This window comes from Cetorhinus maximus, chromosome 20 (assembly GCF_964194155.1).
Source record: "Cetorhinus maximus chromosome 20, sCetMax3.hap1.1, whole genome shotgun sequence".
NCBI classification, from domain to species: Eukaryota; Metazoa; Chordata; class Chondrichthyes; order Lamniformes; family Cetorhinidae; genus Cetorhinus; species Cetorhinus maximus.
The window spans coordinates 21,457,008-21,478,632 of record NC_135898.1 but is presented as its reverse complement, the minus strand read 5'-3'; the positions used below and the strand labels follow the sequence as shown (position 1 = coordinate 21,478,632).

Below are 21,625 nucleotides of genomic sequence, written 5' to 3'. Positions count from 1 at the left end.
AGGTGCGGTCTCACCAATGCCTTGTACAGTTGCAACAACACTTCCTTATTTTTATAATCTATTCCTTTAGCAATAAATGCCAAAATTCCATTTGCCTTCCTTATTACCTGCCGTACCTGCATACTAGCTTTCAGCGATTCATGCACGAGGACACCCAGATCCTTCTGCACTGAAGCATTCTGAAGTTTCTCTCCATTTAAATAATGTCGCCTTTTTATTCTTCCAACCAAAATGGATAACCTCACACTTATCCACGTTAAACTCCATCTGCCAAATTTTGGCCCATTCACCTAACCTGTCCATACCCATTTGTAAATTTCTTATTTCTTCATTACATCTTACTTTTCCAACTATTTTGGTGTCCTCTGCAAATTTAGCTATAGTGCCTCCTATCCCTGAATCCAAGTCATTAATATAGATTGTAAATAGTTGGGGCCCAAGGACCAAACCCTGTGGTGACTAGTTACAGCTTGCAATCCAGAAAAAGGCCCATTTATCCCGACTCTCTGTTCTCTGTTGGTTTGCCAATCCTCTATCCAAGCTAATATACTACCCCTAAATCCGTGTGATCTTATCTTGGTGTATTAATCTTTTGTGCGGCACCTTATCAAAGGCCTTCTGGAAGTCCAGATATACTACATCTACAGGATTCCTATTATCCACTTTGCTTGTCACATCTTCAAAAACTCTAGCAAATTAGCCAAACACGATTTACTCTTCATAAAACCATGCTGACTCTGATTGCATTTTGACTTCCAAATGCCCCATTACTACTTCCTTAATAATGGATTCCAACAATTTCCTAACGACAGACGTTAAACTAACTGGCCTATAGTTTCCTACTTTCTGCCTTCCCCCACCCCTTTTGAATAAAGGCATTATATGACCATTTTTCCAATCCACTAGAACCTTTCCAGAATCCAAGGAATTTTGGAATATTATAGCCAATGCATCCACTATCTCCGCTGCCACTTCCTTTAAGACCCTGGGATGTAGGCCATCAGGTCCTGGGGAATTGTCACCCTTTAATAGTTAATAGTTACTAATAAATCCAACATAGAATTCAGGAGAAACATCTTTATCCAGAGAGTGGTGAGAATGTGGAACTCACTACCACAAGGAATGTTGAGGTGAATAGAATAGGTAAAGGAGAAACTGGATAAACTGGGAGAGACAAAGATAATGAAGGATCTATTGATAGGGTGAGATGAAGTGGGGTGGGAGGAGGCTTCCAGGGAGTATAGACATCAGCATAGACCAGTTGGGCCACATGGCCTGATTCTGTGCTGCAGACTCGATGCTCCATACACACATGGCCTCACCCTCACCAGCATATAAAAGGTGAGAAACTTAGCTAACAGTTCCTCCCGTCAACTAGGGGCCAGTGGTGAAGCTCAGTACCACGCAGTTCTCCAATGAGCCACTGGGGGCAGACCACTCAAACTAAGGACCAGGTTTTGTTGTTCTCCAAACTTAAATGAAACCAAAGTTTCTGCATCATTTTAATTGAAAGCTCTCTTCCTAAGATGCCAATATGACTTCTACCAAGAGTTTCAACGTTGAAGCGCCCAACATTGAGGTAAGATATTTTGTACAAAACTGTTGGAAAGTGTGAAGAAAAATAGATGATGAGAGACAGCAGTGATATGAGAGGCAAGAAATAGCTGCCAAGTTATTTTTGGCAGTGATTTCAGTCCCACCAGCCACCCCCAACCTGCCCCATTCTTATCTCGCATATTCCATAATGTGTTCCCACCTGCCAGCATCTAGGGAACAGGATTGAACAGGTGTAATTCAATGGGATTCTCAGAATGGCTTCAGCTGTCCTTGGGATTAACCTATGTTACATTCTTTGATGTATAAACCATGATAGATAATTCAAATTGCAACAAGTAACATTAGTAATACTCTCATTAATTAACATTGTACCTGCTCTGGGAATGCTGGATGGGGAAAGTGTAGAGGGAGCTTTGCTCAGTATCTAACCAACATTGTACTTGCCTGGTAAAGTTTGATGGGGCATTGTGTTGAGGTAGCTTTACTCTGTATTTAAGCCCATGATGTACCTGCCCTGGGAGTGTTTGATGGGGACAGTGTAGAGAGAGCTCCACTCTATATGTAACCCATACTGTACTTGCCATGGGAGTGTTTGATGGGACAGTGTAGAGGGAGCTTTAATCTGTATCTAGCCCCGTACTGTACCTACCCTGAGAGTGTTTGATGGGGATATTGTAGAGGGACCTTTACTTTATCTAACCATATGCTGTACCTGTCCTGGGAGTCTTTGATGGGGGCAGTGTAGAGGGAGCTCTACTCTGTATCTAACCCCGTGCTGTACTTGCCCTGGGAGTCTTTGATGGGGATCGTGTAGAGGGAGCTTTACTCTGTATCTAACCCCATGCTGTACCTACCTTGGGAGTGTTTGATGGGCCAGTGGAGAGAGAGCTTTACTCTGTATCTAACCCCGTGCTGTACCTGTCCTGGGAGTGTTTGATGGGGACAGTGTAGAGGGAGCTTTACTCTGTACCTAACCCCGTGCTATACCTGCCCTCGGAGCATTTGATGGGGACATTGTAGAGGGAAATTTACTCTGTATCTAACCCCATGCTGTACCTGCCCTGGGAGTGTTTGATGGACTGGATGCCATGATTTTAAATCTGATGAGTTGAAACGTGTTGTTCTTTAGAGTTCAGCTGCGGAAGATGAAAGGAAGTCAGACCTGGAAGCCACTGAAGGACAGCTGGTGAGTCAGCATGGGGCAATGCGTAAACTCTTGTCCTGGTTGCCTCTGTCTCGGGGCAGGTAGAAGTATTTTTCTGCCCTGCTATTTCTGGATCATATGCAAACTTCGAGACTCCTCTGCAGATCTGCTACCCTCCTAGGAGTTGGAAAGCACTTAGAAAATGGGAACAGTCCTCACTCTCCACCTATAAGCAAACTAAGTTGGCCTTCTTTTCGTAGTAGCAAAGCTATGTTGGGAAACCATGTTATAGAACTGGTGTTAGCTGCAAGGTTAGCGTTTGTTGCCCATCCCTAATTTCCCTTGGGAAGATGTGAGCCACCTTCTTGAACCACTGTAGGTACAGCTGAATGTGCTGTTAGTGAAGGAGCTCCAGGATCTTGATCCAGTGACGGTGAATGAGCAGTGAAATAATTCCAAGTCAGGATGGTGTGTGGCTTGGAGAGGAACTCGCAGGTGGTGATGTTCCCATACATCTGCAGCCCTTGTCCTTCTAAGTGGTAGAGGTCGTGTGTTTGGAAAGTGCTGCCGAAGGAGCCATGGTAAGTTCCATTTACAACTGTGCCATTCCCCTCTGTAACACCTGCCATTCCAGCATTTATGACTTATTTGGAGAGACTGGCGATACTGAAAATGTTCTCCTTAGAGCAGATTAAGATGAGATTTGACAGAAGTACTCAAAATCATGAGGGAATTTTGATCGAGTGGGTCATGAAAAACTGTTCCACTGGCAGAAGGGTTGATAGCCAGCGGATGCCGATTTAAGATAATTGACAAAAAAAAGCCAGGAGTAGGATGTGAATTCTCTTTAACGCAGTGAGTTATGATCTGGAATGCACTGCCTGAAGGGTGGTGGAAGCAGATTCAGTACTAATTTTCAAAAGGCTAATTGGAGAAATAATTGAAAAGGGAAATTTTGCAGGGCTCCTAGGAGAGTGGGACTAATAGGAGAGCTGTCTCAAAGAGCTGGCACAGGCATGATGGGCCGAAGGGTCTCCTCCTGTGCTCTGAAATTCTCTGAGAATGGAATCTGACAACTTCGTTCTATAATCAAACCCTGCTTTGGAAAATCTTTGCCGCAAACACATTACTGATAATATATTCCTGTTTGCTTTCTTCAAGGAAGATAACGCCATTGATTGGTGGTGTAAGTTCTACGCCTCATCTGGGGAGCATGATTACACGGATTACCTGTTGCAGGGGTACGACACGATAAAGGTAAGGGGCTTCTTCATCTCTGGGCCACCCTATTCCTCTGACTATTAGACATTACAATGGCCTGGCCCAAACACAGCCCCTTGGCCTTGTCTGCTGACTTAGATTTTTAAAAAATTAATTCATGGGATGTGGGCTTCCATGCCTGGGCCAACATTTATTGCCCATCCCTAGTTGCCCTTGAGAAGGTGGTGGTGAGTTGCCTTCTTGAACCGCTGCAGTCCATGTGGCGTAGGTACACCCACAGTGCTGTTAGGGAGGGAGTTCCAGGATTTTGACCCAGCAACAGTGAAGGAACGGCGATATATTTCCAAGTCAGGATGGTGAGTGACTTGGAGGGGAACTTGTAGGTGATGGTGCTCCCATCCATCTGCTGCCCTTGTCCTTCTAGCTGGAAGTGGTCGTGGGTTTGGAAGGTGCTGTTGAAGGAGCCTTGGTGAATTGTAGATGGTACACTTACTGTGCGTCGGTGATGGAGGGAGTGAATGTTTGTGGATGGGGTGCCAATTAAACGGGCTGCCTTGTCCTGGACGGTGTCAAGCTTCTTGAGTGTTGTGGGAGCTGCACTCATCCAGGCAAGCGGAGAGTATTCCATCACACTCCTGACTTGTGCCTTGTAGATGGTGGACAGGCTTTGAAGAGTCAGGAGGTGGGTTACTTGTCGCACTATTCTTAGCCTCTGACCTGCTCTTGTAGCCACATATGGCTATTATATGGCTAGTCCAGTTCAGTTTCTGGTCAATGGTAACCCCCAGGATGTTGATAGTGGGGGATTCAGTGGTGGTAATGCCATTGAACATCAAGATTGGCTCCTGATCCAGCAATGCTTTGATTTTTGAAATCCTTATACTTGATTTCAAATCCCTCCATGTCTTTCCCCAGCCTAGCTCAGTAAATGACAATGAGATTTAACAGAATCATTTCAGGTACCAGCTCCTGTACTGATAGAAAAATGACCATACATGGGACTCAAGGGTGTCTGGAGAGAGGGATGGGTGGAGGGACGACCTGCTGAAGGTGAGAAATATCGAACTCTTTTTTTTTGCCTCAGTAACTCTTAGTTTTCAGTTTTTATAGGCCTATCAGTTTTTAACATCAACCCTTGTGAGCATTGATAAACCCTGTATAAAACAGGTTCGGCCTCAACTGGAGTATTGTGTCCAGTTCTGGGCAGCACGCTTTAGGAAGGATGTTAAGGCACTAGAGAGGGTTCAGAAAAGATTCACAAGAATGGTCCCTGAGATGAGGGATTTCAGTTATGTAGATAGATTGGAGAAGTTGGGATTGTTCTCTTTAGAGAAGAGAAGAATAAGAGGAGATTTGATAGAGGTGTTCAAAATCACGGGGGGTCTGGACAGAATGTTCCCATTGGCGGAAGGATCGAGAACCAGAGGACACAGATTTAAGATGATTGGCAAAAGAAGCAATGTGACATGAGGAAAAACCTTTTTATGCAGCGAGTGGTTAGGATCTGGAATGCGCTACCTGAGAGTGTGGTGGAGGCAGGTTCAATCGCGGTTTTCAAAAGAGAATTAGACCATTATCTGAAGAGGAAAGATTTGCAGGGATGCAGGGGGAAGGCAGGGAAGTGGGACTAGGTCAGTTGCTCTTATGGAGGGCCGGCATGACATGATGGGCTGAACGGCCTCTTTCTGTGCTGTATCCATTCTATGATTCATTGGGGTGCTTATAATGCTGCATCAATGCCAATCAGTTACTGATCTGCAAGACCCATAGAATGATAAAATTTTCCCCATGTGCGCTATAGTGGTGCCTGGTATTCTCCTGAGACTTTCTAGTTGCTGTATGCACACAGAAACCCCTCCCTTTGTGAGTGAGTAGGGCCATGTATCCTGAGATTTGAGTGGGGGGGGGTGCAGGGGACTATACTTTGGGCACCAGGCTCATGGAGTATTCGATCCCCACTAGCTGAGGTCATTAGAGATGCTCACAGTGATTTTTTTTTCTCTTCCCCCCTCTCTCCGTCTCTATGCCTCTCTTTTTCTTTCTGCCAACTCTGCTTCCTCTTTCTCTCTGCATCTCTATCCCTCTCTTTTCCACTGCCCCTCTTTTTCTGTTGGCCTCCACTCTGCTCTCACTCTTTCTCTCTCTCTCTCACTCACACTCTCTTTTTCGCTTTCTTTCTGCCTCTCTTCCCTGCCCCCACCCCACCTTTCCTGTTTCTTCTGACTCTCTCGTTCCCTCTACCTTTCCCGTTCCCTCTACCTTTCCCATTCCCTCTGCCTCTCTCTCATACAGATTTATCCATGCCCTCTAGAAGATGTGCCTCACTTTAAGGGGCTACAAGATTTCTGCCACACCTTCAAACTTTACCGAGGAAAAGTGTATGGGGACATCGAGGATCCGATCGTTGTGGGCGAATTTAAGGTAATCAATAAAGGAGTTATTCGGGTGATAGTTCAGTCACCCCTTTCGGCTGCTGACAGTTCAAGGGAATCTCCTGTGTCAGCCACTCTGAATGTTTTTCATCTAATTTCCATTGGTGGCCACGCCTCAGCTGCTTGGGCTCCAAGCTCTGGAATTCCCACCCTAAACTTTTAGGATGCTCCTTAAAACCTACCTCTTTGACCAAGCTTTTGCTCGTCTGTTTTAATACCTCGTTGAGCCTTCCTGAGTCCAATTGGTCTGTTAGAATGCTTTAATATGTCGAAGGCGCTACATAAATGCAGCTGAATGTTTGTACCTTAAGGCTACAACATATGACACCTCAACTTAGTCAGCTCCTCTGACCAGACATTTAATTTTGTTCCATTTTTCTCCCCTCAGCTATTCTAACATGTCTCAGAGTTTGGCAGTTGCTGCTGAGAGTAATTAACTCATCAAGCATACGATACAGATCTACGATACAGATCAGTTCCATTGTATTTATTGGATTGGGAAGCCTTGGGTACCTCCTGCTATTATCCAAGACTCAGCGGGTAACTCTCCCACCTCGCAGTCAGAAGATTGTGGGTTCAAGTCCCACAGCCCAAAATCCAAGCTGACATAATAGTCTAGTACCGAGGGAGTGCTGCACTTTTGCCAGTGCTGTCTTTCAGACGAGATGTCAAATGAGAGCTCCGCCTGCCCTCTCAGGTGGGCATAAGAATCCTGTGGCCACTATTTCAGCATCACAGAAACAGATTATTGCTCGCAATTGCATTGGTGTTTGTGGACCTTGCTGTGCACAAATTGGCTGCCGTGTTCCCTACATTACAGCAGTGGCGATGCTTCATTGGCTATAAAAGTGCTCTTAAACATCTTGAGGTCGTGAAAGGTACTTAATAAATGCAAGTTCATTTTATGCTGTGTTTGATACCTGCCAATTTCCTGTTAACAGGCTTGTATGCTGGTTGAATGAGCTCTTTGCATACTTAGGTTCAGGGAAATTGTGCGGCACTAATTGTACACAAAGCCAAGCAACATCTTGGTTGTAACATTTGGTGCTTTGAAATCCTGTGCACCAGGAGCACGATGCAAGATAATGGGTGAAAGGCTCTCGCACTGGTTCCCTGACCTACATTCCTGTTAATGAGGCTTCACATTGGGGGCACAGCTTCACTAAGCTCTTCCTGAATTGTTCAGTGCCTGAAAATTTTGACACTTGCCAAGGGATAGCTTCGGTTTGCTGTCAGAAATCCTGTAGATAAAATAAATGATTGTCATTAGGTCTGTCAATGGTAATTTTTCAAAAATAAAATTGATATGTGAAACACTTGTTCCGCCTTGCAGTTGAAGTGCTGCATCCAGGTCTGGGGCCCACACTTTAGGAGGGTCGTAAAGGCTTTGCAGAGGATACAGAAGAGATTTTACAAGAATTGTTCTGCGGGGTGAGGGATTACAATGGCCTGGATAGACTGGAGGAGCTGGTGTTGTCCTATAGAGCAGAGAAGGAGATTTAATAGAGGTGTTCAAAATCATGAAGAATTTTAATAGAGTAAATAAGGAGAAACTGTTTCCCATGGCTGAAGGGTCGAGAGCCAGAGGGCACAGCTTCAGTTGACAAAAGAACCAGAGGTGACATGAGGATTTGGAAATTGATAGTCTTTTGGGGGTTCAAATGTTTGCCTCTATCCTGGGAATGTTGGAGGGTGAGCTTGATTTCATAAAATTCTTTCACAGGATGTGGGTGTTTCTGGCTAGGCCAGGATTTGTTACCCTTCCCTAATTGCCCTCCAGAAGTTGGTGATGAGCTACCACCTTGAACCGCTGCAGTCCATCTGGTAGGTACGCCCAGAGGGCTGTATTAGAAGGAAGTTCCGGGATTTTGACCCATTGACAGTGATGAAACGGCAATATAGCTCCGTGTCAGGATGGTGTGTGGAGGGAACTTGCAGGTGCTGGTGTTCCCATGCGTATGCAGTCCTTGTCCTTCCAGGTGGTAGAGATCACGGGTTTGGAAGGTGCTTCAAAGGAGTCTTGGTGAGTTGCTGCAGTGATTCTTGTAGAATAAATGGTACACACTGCTGCCACTGTGTGTCAGTGGAGGGAGTGGTGTAAGGTGGCGAATGGGGTGCCAATCAAGCAGGCTGCTTTGCCCTGGGTGGTGTCGAGCTTCTTGAGTGCTGTTGGAGCTGCACTCATCCAGGCAAGTGGAGAGTATTCCATCACACTCCTGACTTGTGTCATGTAGATGGTTACAGGCTTTGGGGAATCTGGAGGTGAGTTACTTACTGCAGAATTCCCAACCTCTGACCTGCTCTTGCAGCCACAGTATTTTTATGGCTAATCCAGTTCAGTTTCTGGTCAATGGTAACCCTCAGGATGTTGATAGTGGGGGGATCCAGTGACAGTAATGTCATTGAATGTCAAGGGGCAATGGTTAGATTCTCTCTTGTTGGAGATGGTCCTTGCCTGGCACTTGTGTGACGCGAATGGGCCACTGACGGGCTTGATGGGCTGAATAATCTTTTTTTGTCCCATAATGTCCTTGGGAATCCTATGTCATCCTGCATTGTCATTTTATTTTCTTCTCATTTTAATTTTTTTAGGGGTCATTTCGAATCTACCCCCTGCCAGAAGATCCGACGAAACCTCTCCCTCCATCTCAGTTCCGTCAACTGCCTTCCAGTGAGCCACAGATCTGCTTAGTGAGAGTTTACATCGTCCGTGCCCTTAGCCTCCAGCCTAAGGATCGGAGCGGGACGGTATGTATTTGCTGCTTTCATGAGCAAGGAAAAATTTGCACGGAGCGAGAAAAATATCAAACGCGACAAATTCACGATGGGCCCATCAGCTTCTGAAAGGGGAAAAATACGAGCCAACATTTTATCTGGGATTTATTTTTAACACGGCAAGTTGCTGTGATCTGGAATGCACTGCCTGAAAGGGCAGTGGAAGCAGATTCAGTGGCAACTCTCAAAAGGGAATTGGATAAATGTTTGAAGGAAAACACTTTTGCAGGGCTCTGTGGAAAGAGCAAGAGGAGTGGGACTAATTGGCTAGCTCTTTCACAGGGCTGAATGGCCTCCTCTGCTGTATTATTCTCTGAATTTATAGCACAGAGACAAGCCATTCATCCCAACAGGTCTATATCAATATCAGAAAGAAAATGCTGGAAATACACAACAGGTCTGGCAGCATCTGTGGTGAGAGAAACAGGGTTAACATTTCAGTTTGATGACCTTTCATCAGAGCTGGCAAAAGTTCGAAATGTAATAGGTTTTAAGCAGGTGAAAGGGAGGAGGGTGGTGCAAAAAATAACAGAAGGAAAGGTCTGTGATATGGTGGAGGGCAGGAGAGATTAAATGGCAAACGCATTCATGGTACAACAGGGACATAATGGGACAGGGAAAGAAACAAAAGATGGATCTAGAAGAGGTGTGAATGGCAGGAGGACGAGCAGCTGTCATCTGTAAGCAAAAACAAGAGTGACACCGAAATATGCAAAGAAAAGGACACAAAATGAAGGCAGGGGTTATGATCTGATATTGTTGAACTCAGTTTAGAGTCAGGAACGCTGTAAAGTGCTCAATCGAAAGATGCAGTGCTACTCCTGAAGCTTAAGTTGAGCTTCATTGGAACACTGCAGGAGGCCAAGGATGGAGAGGTCAGTATGGGGAGCAAGGTGGAGAATTAAAATGACAGGTGACCGGAGGCTGATGATGCTCCACACAAGCCTCCTCCCACCCTACTTCATCTAACCCTGTCAGCATATCTTGCTATTCCTTTCTCCTCCATGCGTTTGTCTAGCTTCCCCTTAAAGGTATTTATGCCATTATGCATTCCCAAGTTACAGAAAATTAACGGATTTTTGACAGGGGTGGATCTTCACATAACATGTCAGCTTGGAAGATGCCAAATTGTATGGAATATGTGGGTTTTACCTCGCCTGATTTGCTCTGCGTGAAGCGCAGTGTAAAATCAGTATCGCATCCAAGCCCCCTTAGTTTCTCAAGGGTTAGGATGAGGGTACAATTAGCCCCTGGATCTCAACTCTTTTTTGTTCTGTGAATTTAGTACTAATTGGGATGAAGTGTGACTCAGATGGGGAATGGATCCATTTTCATTTCAGGAATCTAGTGTTGCCATCGAGCTCTCCTGAGGCAGGTAGATCTTGGATCAAAGTGAAGCTGTCGTCTGCTCTGCACCAGCCATTGGCCTCTACTCTCTAAGCAGGAGAGTGTGACACTTTGTACATTCCCCATGTTATCTACCCTAGGCCTGTCAAGTTAATTCTGTTTTCCTTTGATTCTGGCCTCTTAACGTCTGCACCACCCCACCATTGGCCTCCAGCTCCTTGGGCCCTAAGCTCCCAAATTCTCCCCTTAAACCTCTCCGCCTCTCTCCCATCCTTTAAGATACTTCTTAAAACCTTTGACCAAGCTTTTGGTCACCTGCCCTATTATCTCCTTATAGATTCGGCATCAAACTTTGGTTAACATTCCTCTGACACGCTTTGGGGCACAAGACCACTGGAGTTGGATCGATGGAATAATCTGTTTGTGTTTGCAGGTTGAGGGAACTTCAAAGAAGGAGGAGAGTGCTCAACAAGAATAACTTGTCAAACATGTTTCACATTGACTGTACCTCTTCTTTTGGTAGTGTGATCCCTACATTAAAATCTCGCTGGGAAAGGTGTTCATCGATGATCACGAGCATTTCATTGCCAATACCCTCAATCCTGTGTTTGGCAAGTAAGTTTCTTCTACAATTTAAATCCACAAACCAAGCTGTGAGAGGATGTGATGATTCTCTCTGTTCTCTGCCATTTTCTTTTCCAGTTTTACAGCCAGCCCTGTCACAGTCTCGCAGGCAGTGCCAGTCTCCTGGTGCCTCTCCTAACTTGCCATCCTCCCTGGATGCCAGCTGTGGCTCAGAATTCCAGAATTTCTGGTTGGATTTACGAGTGACCATTACGTTTGTAACTCTGAGCTTGTAACTCCGTCTACTCTGTCAAACCCTGTGATAGTCTCAATGAACTCTTCACAGGTCACCCCTCAGCCTTTTCTTTTCTAGGGAGATATCAATTCCAAGCCAGTTGGTAAAGTATGAGATTAGAAACAAATATTTTTCTTGATAATAGGTTTATTTACGGAATGCAGCATTACCTATGTCTGCTTCCTACCTACCACTCCCTCATCTCAGTGGTCCCTCTTTATAACCTCAACTTGTGTATCTTATCATAATTAACATGCCATTGACAGAGAGGCCCAGCCTGTTCAATCTATCGTGAATCTGTTGGGGTCGATTTCAAGGGAATGTGAGAAAGAACACTTTTACACAGCGAGTGGTAATTACCAGGTGATTTCAAAGGAAATTGGATGGGTAGTTTAAGGAAATAAACCTACAGGCTAAAGTGGGGGAATGGGACTGACTGGATTGCCCTATAGAGAGAGAACTGGCATGGATTTAAGAACAAAGAAAAGTGCCGAATGGCCTCCTTCTGAGCTGTAAATGACTCTACTCTCAGCCGCCAGTTTACTTGCCCTTTGCTGCACCCTCTCCAAGACCTGAGTGTGTTTCTCCTGGTAGGGAGCCAGCTTAAATCATCAAGTTAACTGGTCTTGTGCAAAAGTTGGGAGTAGCATCTCAACACTGGGCGAAACTAACCAAGGGCAGGCCTAAATCGTGTTTAACTAATCTGTTAGAGTTTTTTGTTGAAGTAACATTCAAGTGGGATGAAGGGGAACAGGTAGATGTGGTGTACTTGGGTTTCCAAAAGACATTTGATAAGGTACCACATCAAAGGTTACTACACAGGAGCACATGGTGTAGGGGGTAACATATTAGAATGGATATAGGATTGGTTGGCTAACAGGAAGCAGAGAGTAGGGCTAAATGGATCTCCCTCGGATTGATAACCTATAACTAGTGGAGTGCCATAGGGATCAGTGCTGGGTCCTCGACTATTTAAAATTTATATCATTGACTTGGATGGAGGGACCGAATCTATGGTGGCTAAATTTGTCGATTACACCAAATAGGTAGGAAAGTAAGTTGTCAAGAGGAGGTAGAGAGTCTGCAGAGGAATATATATAAGTTAAGTGAGTAGGCAAAAATTTGGCAGATGGATTATAACATGGGTAGATGTGAACTTGTCCACTTCGGCAGGAAGAATAGAAAAACAGTATACTATTTAAATGGAGAGAGATTGCTGAACTCTGTGGTACAGAAGGATCTGGGTGTCTTGGTACATGAATCACATAAAGTTAGTATGCAGATATAGCAAGTAATTAGGAAGGCAAATGAAATGTTGGTGTTTATTGCAAGGGGAATGGAATATAAATATAGGGAAGTTTCACTATAGCTGCACAGAGCCTTGGTGAGGCCACATCTGGAATACTGTGTGCAATTTTAGTCTCCTTATTTGAAAAGATATAATCGCTTTAGAAGCAGTTCATAGAAGGTTCACTGGACTCATTCCTGGGTTGAAGGGGTTGTCTTATGGAGAAAGGTTGAACAGGTTGGTCTATACCCATTGGAGCTTAGAAGAATGAGAGGTGATCTTATTTAAACATATAAGATCCTGAGCAAACTTGATAGGGTGGACACCTGGAGGATGTTTCCTCCTGTGAGCAGGGTGGGGGCGGGGGGGTGGAAATCTGGGGGACATAGCTTAAAAATTAGAGGTTTCCCTTTTAAGATGGAGATGGGGAGAAACTTGTTCTCCCAAAGGATTGTTGGTGTGTGGAATTCTCTTCCCCAGAAAGTAGTGGAGGCTGGGTCTTTGAATTTATTTAAGGCAGAGTTAGACAGATATTTGTTAGGCAACGGAATCAAGGGTTATGGGGGGAAGACATGAAAGATGTGAGACCACTACCAGATCATCCATGATCTTATTGAATGGTGGAGCAGGCTCGAAGGGCCAAATGGCCTACTCCTGTTCCTATGTACTCTCCTGTTAACATAGAAAAACAGTATACTATTTAAATGGAGAGAGATTGCTGAACTCTGTGGTACAGAAGGATCTGGGTGTCTTGGTACATGAATCACATAAAGTTAGTATGCAGATATAGCAAGTAATTAGGAAGGCAAATGAAATGTTGGTGTTTATTGCAAGGGGAATGGAATATAAATATAGGGAAGTTGTGGATGTATGAGTTCGTGTATCTGTATGTTTGTGTGTGTGTGTGTGTGCGCGCGCGCAGTTATCATGAGAATCAAACTCAACTGTGATGACTCACATAGTGAAATAGCCTGCCAATTAAAAGTAGTTGGGTTGGGAGATGGACACTAGCTAATGGGACATATCGGGAGAGGGGCTGCTGGTGTCCATATGAAACTCGACCCCAGCAAGACTCAGGAGGGATGGGGAAAGGACGGATTTTTGGAGAAGTTGCTTCTAATGGTGGAAGTTCTTTCTCCAGAATGTTTCAACTTTATGCCACCATTCCACTGAATAAAGATCTCAAAGTTGCCGTGTACGACTACGATTTAATCAGCCAGGACGACAAAATCGGAGAAACAGTCGTTGACTTGGAAAACCGGTTCCTGTCACGGTTCGGAGCGCGTTGCGGCCTGCCTCGGACATACTGCATGTGAGTTGGTACAAATTGTGACATCTCGCAGTGGGCACAAGACCCATATACAGCAGGACAACAACAACTGGCATTTATATAAAAGAACGACTTGCATTAATATAGCACCTTTCATGACCACTAGACTCTTAACAGCCAGTTAAGTATTTCTGAAGTGTAGTCACTGTTGTAATGTAGGAAACGCAGCAGGCAAAATTGCACACAGCAAGCTCCCACAAACAGCAATGTGATTAAGAGCAGAAAATCTGTTTTTGTGATGTTGATTGAGGGATAAATACTGGCCCAGACGCCACAGAGAGCTCCCCTGCTCCCCTGCAAAAAAGTGCCATGGGATCTTTTACATCCACCTGAGAAGGCAGATGGGGCCTCGGTTTAACATCTCATTCGAAAGTCAGCACCTCCGAGAGTGCAGCACTGATTTTTGTGTTCAAGCTCTGGAGTGAGATTTGAACTCAGAACCCTGAGCCATGGCCAACATCTGTATAACGCCTTTAATATAGGATGACATCCCAAGACACTGCACAGCGATGACACTACTGTTTGACACTACTCAAACAAATGTTTAACACCAAGCCATGGAAAGAGATAGTAGGATTTCAAACTTGGTCAAAGAGGTAGGTTTTAAGGAGTGTCTTAAAAGAGAACAGAGGTTTCAAGAGGAAATCCCAGAGCTTAAGTTCTTGGCAGCTGAAGACACAGCCACCAATGGTGGAGCGATTTAAAGTTGAACAAGAGGCCCAAATGGGAGGAGCGCAGATACCTCGGAAGGTTTTGGGGCTGGAGGAGGTTATAGAGGTGGGGAGGAAAGCTCCAAGCTTGGAAACAGTACATGGGAGCGTGAAGTGGACTCGTCCAAAACGTTGTTGCCCATATCTTAACTCACACCAAGCCCTGTTCACCCATCACCCCTGCCTACTGACCCACATTGGCTCCAAGTCTGGAATTTCCACTCGAAACCAACACCTCAGTTTTTAAATTCTTGTCCACGTGTTCAAGTCTTCCTACGACCTTGTCCTTTCCCTAATCTTCTGCAGCCCTTCAACCCTCTGAGATAACTGAGCTCCTCTAATTCTGGCCTCTCGAGCATCCCCAATTTTAATCACTCCACTGAAGTGCCTTCAGCTGTCCAGGCTCTAAAGTCTGGAATTCCCTCCCTACACCTCTCTCCTCTTTCAACAAGCTTTTGGTCGCCTGCCCTAACATCTCCTTACATAGCTCAGTTGATAATAGTTGAGAGATGAGGGATAGGAGGTTGCATATTGGCAGTGCTCCTGGCATCATGAGATTAAGTCAGGTTCAATGGACCAGCTGTACATTTCCTGCCGCTTGGTTGTGTACATTCAGCTTGCAGCCCACAGTATAGCCCTGAGTCAGCAGAGAACCTCGACACACCAGTTCCTGGAATCTAGCTGGCAGTTACCGGGGAGCACAGTTCAACAGTAAGCTGCTGAGATTTTTTTTGCACTCGGTTGCATGGGTGAGAAATAGAGGTTGCGTACCTCCTGCAAAGTAAGTAATTATTTAACAGGCTTAATACTTTTGGAGGATAAAGAACCAGGAAGACGCAATGTCTGTACTGACACCCCTGACAGAGAGTCTGCTGTGTGAAGGTTCTCCACTGAGCTTAGGGACACATATTAAACATCTTCATCTTCATCTGTATGGGAAGATCACTGTTTTTGGCTAATATCAGATTGTCAGTCCTGAGGGAGCACTGTGCTGTCGGACTGCCAGTACTGAGGGAGCGCTGCGCTGTCGGAGTGTCAGTACTGAGGGAGTGCTGCACTGTCGGAGGGGCAGTACTGAGGGAGTGCTGCACTGTCGGAGGGGCAGTTCTGAGGGAGCATTTCGCTGTCGGAGGGGCAGTACTGAGGGAGCGCTGCACTGTCATTGGGGGCAGTAGTGAGGGAGCGCTGCGCTGTCGGAGGGGCAGTACCAACGGTGCATTGCCAGAGGAACAGTATCCAGGGAGCACTGCACTGTCATTGGGGGCAGTAGTGAGGGAGCGCTGCGCTGTCGGTGGGGCAGTACCAAGGGTGCATTGCCAGAGGAACAGTATCCAGGGAGCACTGCACTGTCGGAGGCGCAGTCATTTGAATGAGCCATTAGACTGCACTCTCAGTTGGAGGGAATTTTTCCTCTGAGTCCTGATCAATATTTATCCCTGAACCTAAACCACGAGTACAAATTATTTGGGCTACTATCACATTGCTGTTTGTGAGATCTTGCTGTGCAAAAATTGGCTGCTACATTTTCTACATTAAACAGTAACTACACTGTATTTCACTGGCTGTAAAGCAATTTGGGACATTGTGAGGTCCTGAAAGGCGCTATAGAAATTTCTATTCTGACTTACTTTCCTGCGGTGGGATATGAGATTGGAGGTGAGGGGAGTACAGCCGTGATGTGGTGAACCTTAGCATGGTGTGTCAAGCTGGGCTGAATGGCATCGCCTCTGAGGTGGTGGCTCAGGGCCTCCCGACAGGAAAGGGACAGTCCATGGTTGAAGATCATCTGCTTAATTGACATCTGGTACTGGATGAGCAGAAATTCCCTCCAATTCAATGTTGGGAAGACTGAAGCCATTGTTTTCTGAACCCACTCCAAACTCCACTTCCTAGCTACCAACTCCATTCCGCTCCCTGGCAACAGTCTGAGATTAAGCTAGGTTAAGAGATCGACCCCAAGATGAGTTTACAACCTCATGTTCACGCCAACACTAGGATCACCTATTTCCACCTCTGTGACATCACCCACTTTCACACCCGTTTCAACTCATCTGCTGTTAAAACCCTCATTCATGCCTTCATTATGTCTAGACTTGAATATTCCAAGGCATTTCTTGTTTTTTTGTTCGGAGGGCATTCTTAAGAGTCAACCCACATTGCTGTGGGCCTGGAGTTACATGTAGGCTATACCAGGTAAGAAAGGCAGATTTCCTTCCCTAAAGGGGCATTAGTGAACCAGGTGGGTTTTTGTGATGATCAGCAATGGTTTCATGGTCATCATCAGATTTTTATCGAATTCAAATTTCACCATTTGCCATGGTGGGATTCGAACCCAGGTCCCCAGAGTATTACCGTGGGTCTCTAGATTACTAGTCCAGCGACAATACCACTACGCCACCACCTCCCCTCCTCCTGGCTAGTCTTCCGCATTCTACCTACGCCACCACCTCCCCTCCTCCTGGCTAGTCTTCTGCATTCTACCCCCCCACCCCAGCCCCCCATAAACCTGAGGTCATCCAAAACTCTGCGGCCCATGTCTTAACTCGCAGCAAGTCCCATTCCCCTACCACCCCTGTGATCGCTGAGCTACACCGGCTCCCGATCAAGCAAAGTCTCAATTTTTAAATTCTCATCCTTGTTTTCAAATCCCTCCATGGCCTCGCCCCCTCCCTTCCTCTGTAATCTCTTCCCGCCCCCACAACCCTCCGAGATAACTGTGCTCCAATAATTCTGGCCTCTTGAGCATCCCTGGTTTCAATTACCCCACCGTTGATGGCCATGCCTTCAGCTGCCTGTGGGCCTCAAGCTCTGGAATTCCCTCCCTACACCTGTCTGCCTCATTTTCCTCCTTTTAAGTTAGGTCTTTTAAAACCTACCTCTTTGACCAAGCTTTTGTTCATCTGACCTTATATTTCCTGAGGTGGCTCGGGGTCACATTTTGTTTTGTAACATCCCTTTTGGGATGCTTCATTAAAGGTGCTACATAAATAAAAGTTGTTCTTGTTTTAGAGGATGCATCCAGGTCCCCTTACAAGTGTGCGACAGGAAGGATAGGAGGTTTAGGGCAGCCAAGTTGTCTGATATCTCTGTTTCTTCAGCCAAGTGTTGCAAAGTCAGGTTGAGGGAGAGAAGGAATGTGAAATAAACTTTTTAAACAAAAGGAGAAATGGCAGGAATTGTATTCGAGTTTTTATTTTCCCTCTCTCTGCAGAGCCGGTTCGACTCAGTGGCGCGATCAATTGACACCGTTAGAGCTGCTGAATAACTTGTGCAGCATGAAGAACTATGCCTTGCCTGTCGCTCGCAGTAACGGGCAAAAAATCTCCATCGGAGAGAGGGAGTTCTTGCTGGGTGACTTTGGTAAGGAAACTGGGCTGGGAGGAGGATGTGGTTGTTCGGGGGCTAATTACATGACAGAACTCGGGACCTGAGCTAATTTCAAACTAAACACGAGGAACAAGATATCGACTAGAGGCCAATTCTGTAACTAAACCTTTGGGGGACGTGTTCCATATTTCCTATTTTAGCTTCAGAGAATGTTACAAGAAGGCCTTGTGGCACAGTGGGTAGCATCCCTGCCCCTGAAGCCCTGGGTTCAATTCCCACTGCAGGACTTGATGGCCAAGGCAGGTGCATTCATGATGTGGCCCAACAGGTTAAATATCAGCCTGCAAATCCTTCCAACACATGCCAACGGCAGGAGGTAACAGTGTTAGAGAGTCCTGGTCAGCCATGTGATGGAAAGAAAGTGGAGCCTCTACTATCACTATTCCTAGCTCCAGACTACAACATGTGTGTTACCACAGCAGTTAGACTCTTTGAGGGGGCTGGGTGGCTTGTGTGGATCAGATTGGCATCAACAGCATGGGGTTTGATCCCTGTTCTGGCTGGGGTGTACTCAGGACCTGCCTCCTTGCCCTAACCATTGTGGAGATCGTGGTGCTGTGGGTCAGACTGAAGGTGAAGGACGTAACCTGTAGAATGAGGTCAATCTAGTAAATCTCTGCATCCTGTCTAAAGTCTTGACAAGTTTTCTAAAGTGTGGTGCCCAGAACTGAACACACTATTCCAAACTATGGCCTAACCAGTGTTTAATAAATATTTCACAAGATGCAACTCTTTGTTTCAACTTTTTTTTAAACAACAGATTTTCCTCCACAATTTAAAGAATTACTTGCACAGGATCATTCCCTATGAGAGTGCATTCAAGGCAGTGGTGGGCTACAGTTCACTTAGTGAGTCCGAGTTGCTGTGGCAACGCACACTTTTACATGCATGTTGTAGCCTGGAGCTATGGAAAGTGTCGGTAGAGGCTCCCACGTTCTTTCCATCACATGGCTGACCAGGAACCTCTCCCGCTGTTCCCCCCTGTCATTGGTGTGTGTTGGAAAGATTTACAGGTTGATACTCAACCTGTTTGCCTGCGTTATGAACATATCTTCCTTGGCCTTCAAGTCCTGGTTTGGAACTCAAACTTGGAGCTTCTGGCTCAGAGGCAGGGACATTACCTACTGCACAACAAGACCACCTCTACTTCCAGGCAGTAACCCATCTCACCAAGCGGCAAGATTTCTATTGTTCGCTGTTTTGAGGGAAGACACCAAATAACTGGTACAGCCAACAGTGTGGAGACACTTACAGCCACTTGGAAATTCAGCCAACTATCACTGCAGCTGATTAAATCCCCCCTCCGTTTTTTCCTACTGTGCAGAGGCGAAGAAGATTCCTTACAGCTCCCCAGGGCCCCCAGAAGAACGACTCGCTCTGCACGTTCTCCACCTGCAGAATCTGGTGCCAGAGCATGTGGAAACCAGGACTTTGTTCAATAGCACTCAACCAGGGATTGAACAGGTAAATGCCAGCAGAGTTTGCTGCTGTTTAAATGTCGGCTGTTTATGCAGAATTCACAATCTCAGAATTCACATTTCTTCCCTCAGAAACTCAAAGTACAAAGTCATAGAAGTCACAGAATGGTTACAGCACAGAAGGCAGCCATTTGGCCCATCGTGTCTGCACCAGATCTCTGAATGAGCACTTCATCTAGTGCCACTCCCCTTTCTTCTCCCTGTAACCCTTCACATTCTTCTTTTTCAGATAGTAGTCTAATTCCCTTTTGAATTCCTTGATTGACCCTGCCTCCACCACACACTCAGGCAGTGCATTCCAGATCCTAACTACTCGCTGCGTGATAAAGTTTCTCTTCATACCTCCATTGCTTCTTTTGCCAATTACCTTAAATCTGGGCCCTCTCATTCTCAATCCTTCCACCAATGGGAACAGTTTCCCTCTAGCTACACTGTCCAGACCCCTCATGATTTTGAACACCTCGATCAAATCTCCTCTCAACCTTCTCTTCTCCAAGGAGAACAGCCCCAGCTTTTCCAATCTATCCACATAACTGGAATTCCTCATCCCTGGAAAGTCTCGTAGAACCAAAATTCCAAGTCGTATAAAGTTAAACTTTGTATAGACCCTTGATTAGATCACACTTGGAGAACTGTGCACAGTTCTGGTTTCAATATTACAAAAAGGATCAAAGAGGCACTGGAGAATGTGGCCTGTTTCTGTGCTGTAAATTCTAAGTAAGATGGAGATGGGTCCTTTGGCTCAGTCTGGTTGAGTGGTTGTCCTAATCCCATGAATTCCATGGAGTTGGTCCGGAAAACCTATCTCTCTCCATTGTATCCCCTCCTGCTCCCCAACCCTGAACTTTCTGTGTATGCCTCCACAAGTTAGTCAGGGTTAGTTAACAACTCCACCACGCAATGGTCAGTTACAGGAGGATGGGGTGCAGGGGGCGAGGGCAGGGGAAGATGGACCTTGTTGTTTTATCATCTTCCCCTTGTGCCAGCCTCCTCAAGTGTGTGTGTGTGTGTGTGTGTGTGTGCAACTTAACATCTGCCTACCACACAAATTAATAATGTTATGTATGAATTTCAGTGCCAGTGCCATACCAGGTATGTGGACTAACGTCCCAATGACTAGCGGATTGTATCAAACAGCACGTCCATTTGACTGTTCACAATAGGCAGAGTACTGACTGCAAAACTCCGAACCTATGTGTCTAACATTAGATGTGATTCTGTGATGGACAACAGTTACTGAATGATCCTGAGTGTGTTAGGAATTACACTAACAACCAATTTCAGACTATTAGTCGGGCTCGCAATGTGGCTCACTTCGGCTTGCGAGAACATAAGAACTAGGAGCAGGAGTAGGCAATTCAGCCCCTCGAGCCTGCCCCGCCATTCATTACGATCATGGCTGATCTCATTTTGGCCTCAACTCCAATTTCCCACCCTCTCCCCATAACCTTTCAACCCATTACTAATTAAAAATCTGTCTATCCCCTCCTTAAATTTATTCAGCATCCCGGCATCTACTGCACTCTGAGGTAGTGAATTCCACAGATTCACGACCCTTTGAGAAAAGTAATTCCTCCTCAGGTCTGATTTAAATCTACCACCCCTTAGCTTAAAACTATGGCTTTTCATTCTAGAATGCCCCACAAGGGGAAACATCCACTTCACATCTACTTTGTCTATCCCCTTTATCATCTTGTATACCTCAATTAGATCTCCTCTCATCCTTCTAAACTCTAGCAAGTATAGGCCTAAACTGCTCAATCTCTCCTCATAAGACAAGCCCCGCATCTCTGCAATCATTCTAGTGAACCTCCTCTGAGCCGCTTCCAGTGCAACTACATTCCTTCCTCAAGTAAGGGGACCAAAACTGTGCACAGTACTCCAGGTGCAGTCTGACCAATGCCTTGTACAGTTGCAACAACACTTCTCTATTTTTATACTCTAAGCTACATATATTTATACACAAGGGCCTGTCCTCTGCAGGCAAAAGGAACATGTCCAGGCATTACATCTTTTTGAATTAAACAAAAGTGCAGGGCACAATAGTTCTCTGGCACATTCTCCATGGCAACACCTTGACCAATCAGAGTCAACTTT

General features: G+C 45.6%; 1 protein-coding gene across 1 annotated transcript in view; it reads left to right on the top strand.

Annotated features, from left to right (window-relative positions):
* LOC144694755 (myoferlin-like) overlaps positions 1 to 21,625 on the top strand; it is a 143,929-nt gene that overhangs the window by 104,917 nt on the left and 17,387 nt on the right. Inside the window, exons 32-40 of the mRNA XM_078565328.1 lie at positions 1,527 to 1,579; positions 2,687 to 2,743; positions 3,863 to 3,958; positions 6,215 to 6,343; positions 8,947 to 9,102; positions 11,000 to 11,091; positions 13,765 to 13,935; positions 17,875 to 18,023; positions 19,375 to 19,514. Coding sequence (XP_078421454.1) covers positions 1,527 to 1,579; positions 2,687 to 2,743; positions 3,863 to 3,958; positions 6,215 to 6,343; positions 8,947 to 9,102; positions 11,000 to 11,091; positions 13,765 to 13,935; positions 17,875 to 18,023; positions 19,375 to 19,514 — 1,043 coding nt within the window. The remainder of the gene's footprint in view (positions 1 to 1,526; positions 1,580 to 2,686; positions 2,744 to 3,862; positions 3,959 to 6,214; positions 6,344 to 8,946; positions 9,103 to 10,999; positions 11,092 to 13,764; positions 13,936 to 17,874; positions 18,024 to 19,374; positions 19,515 to 21,625) is intronic.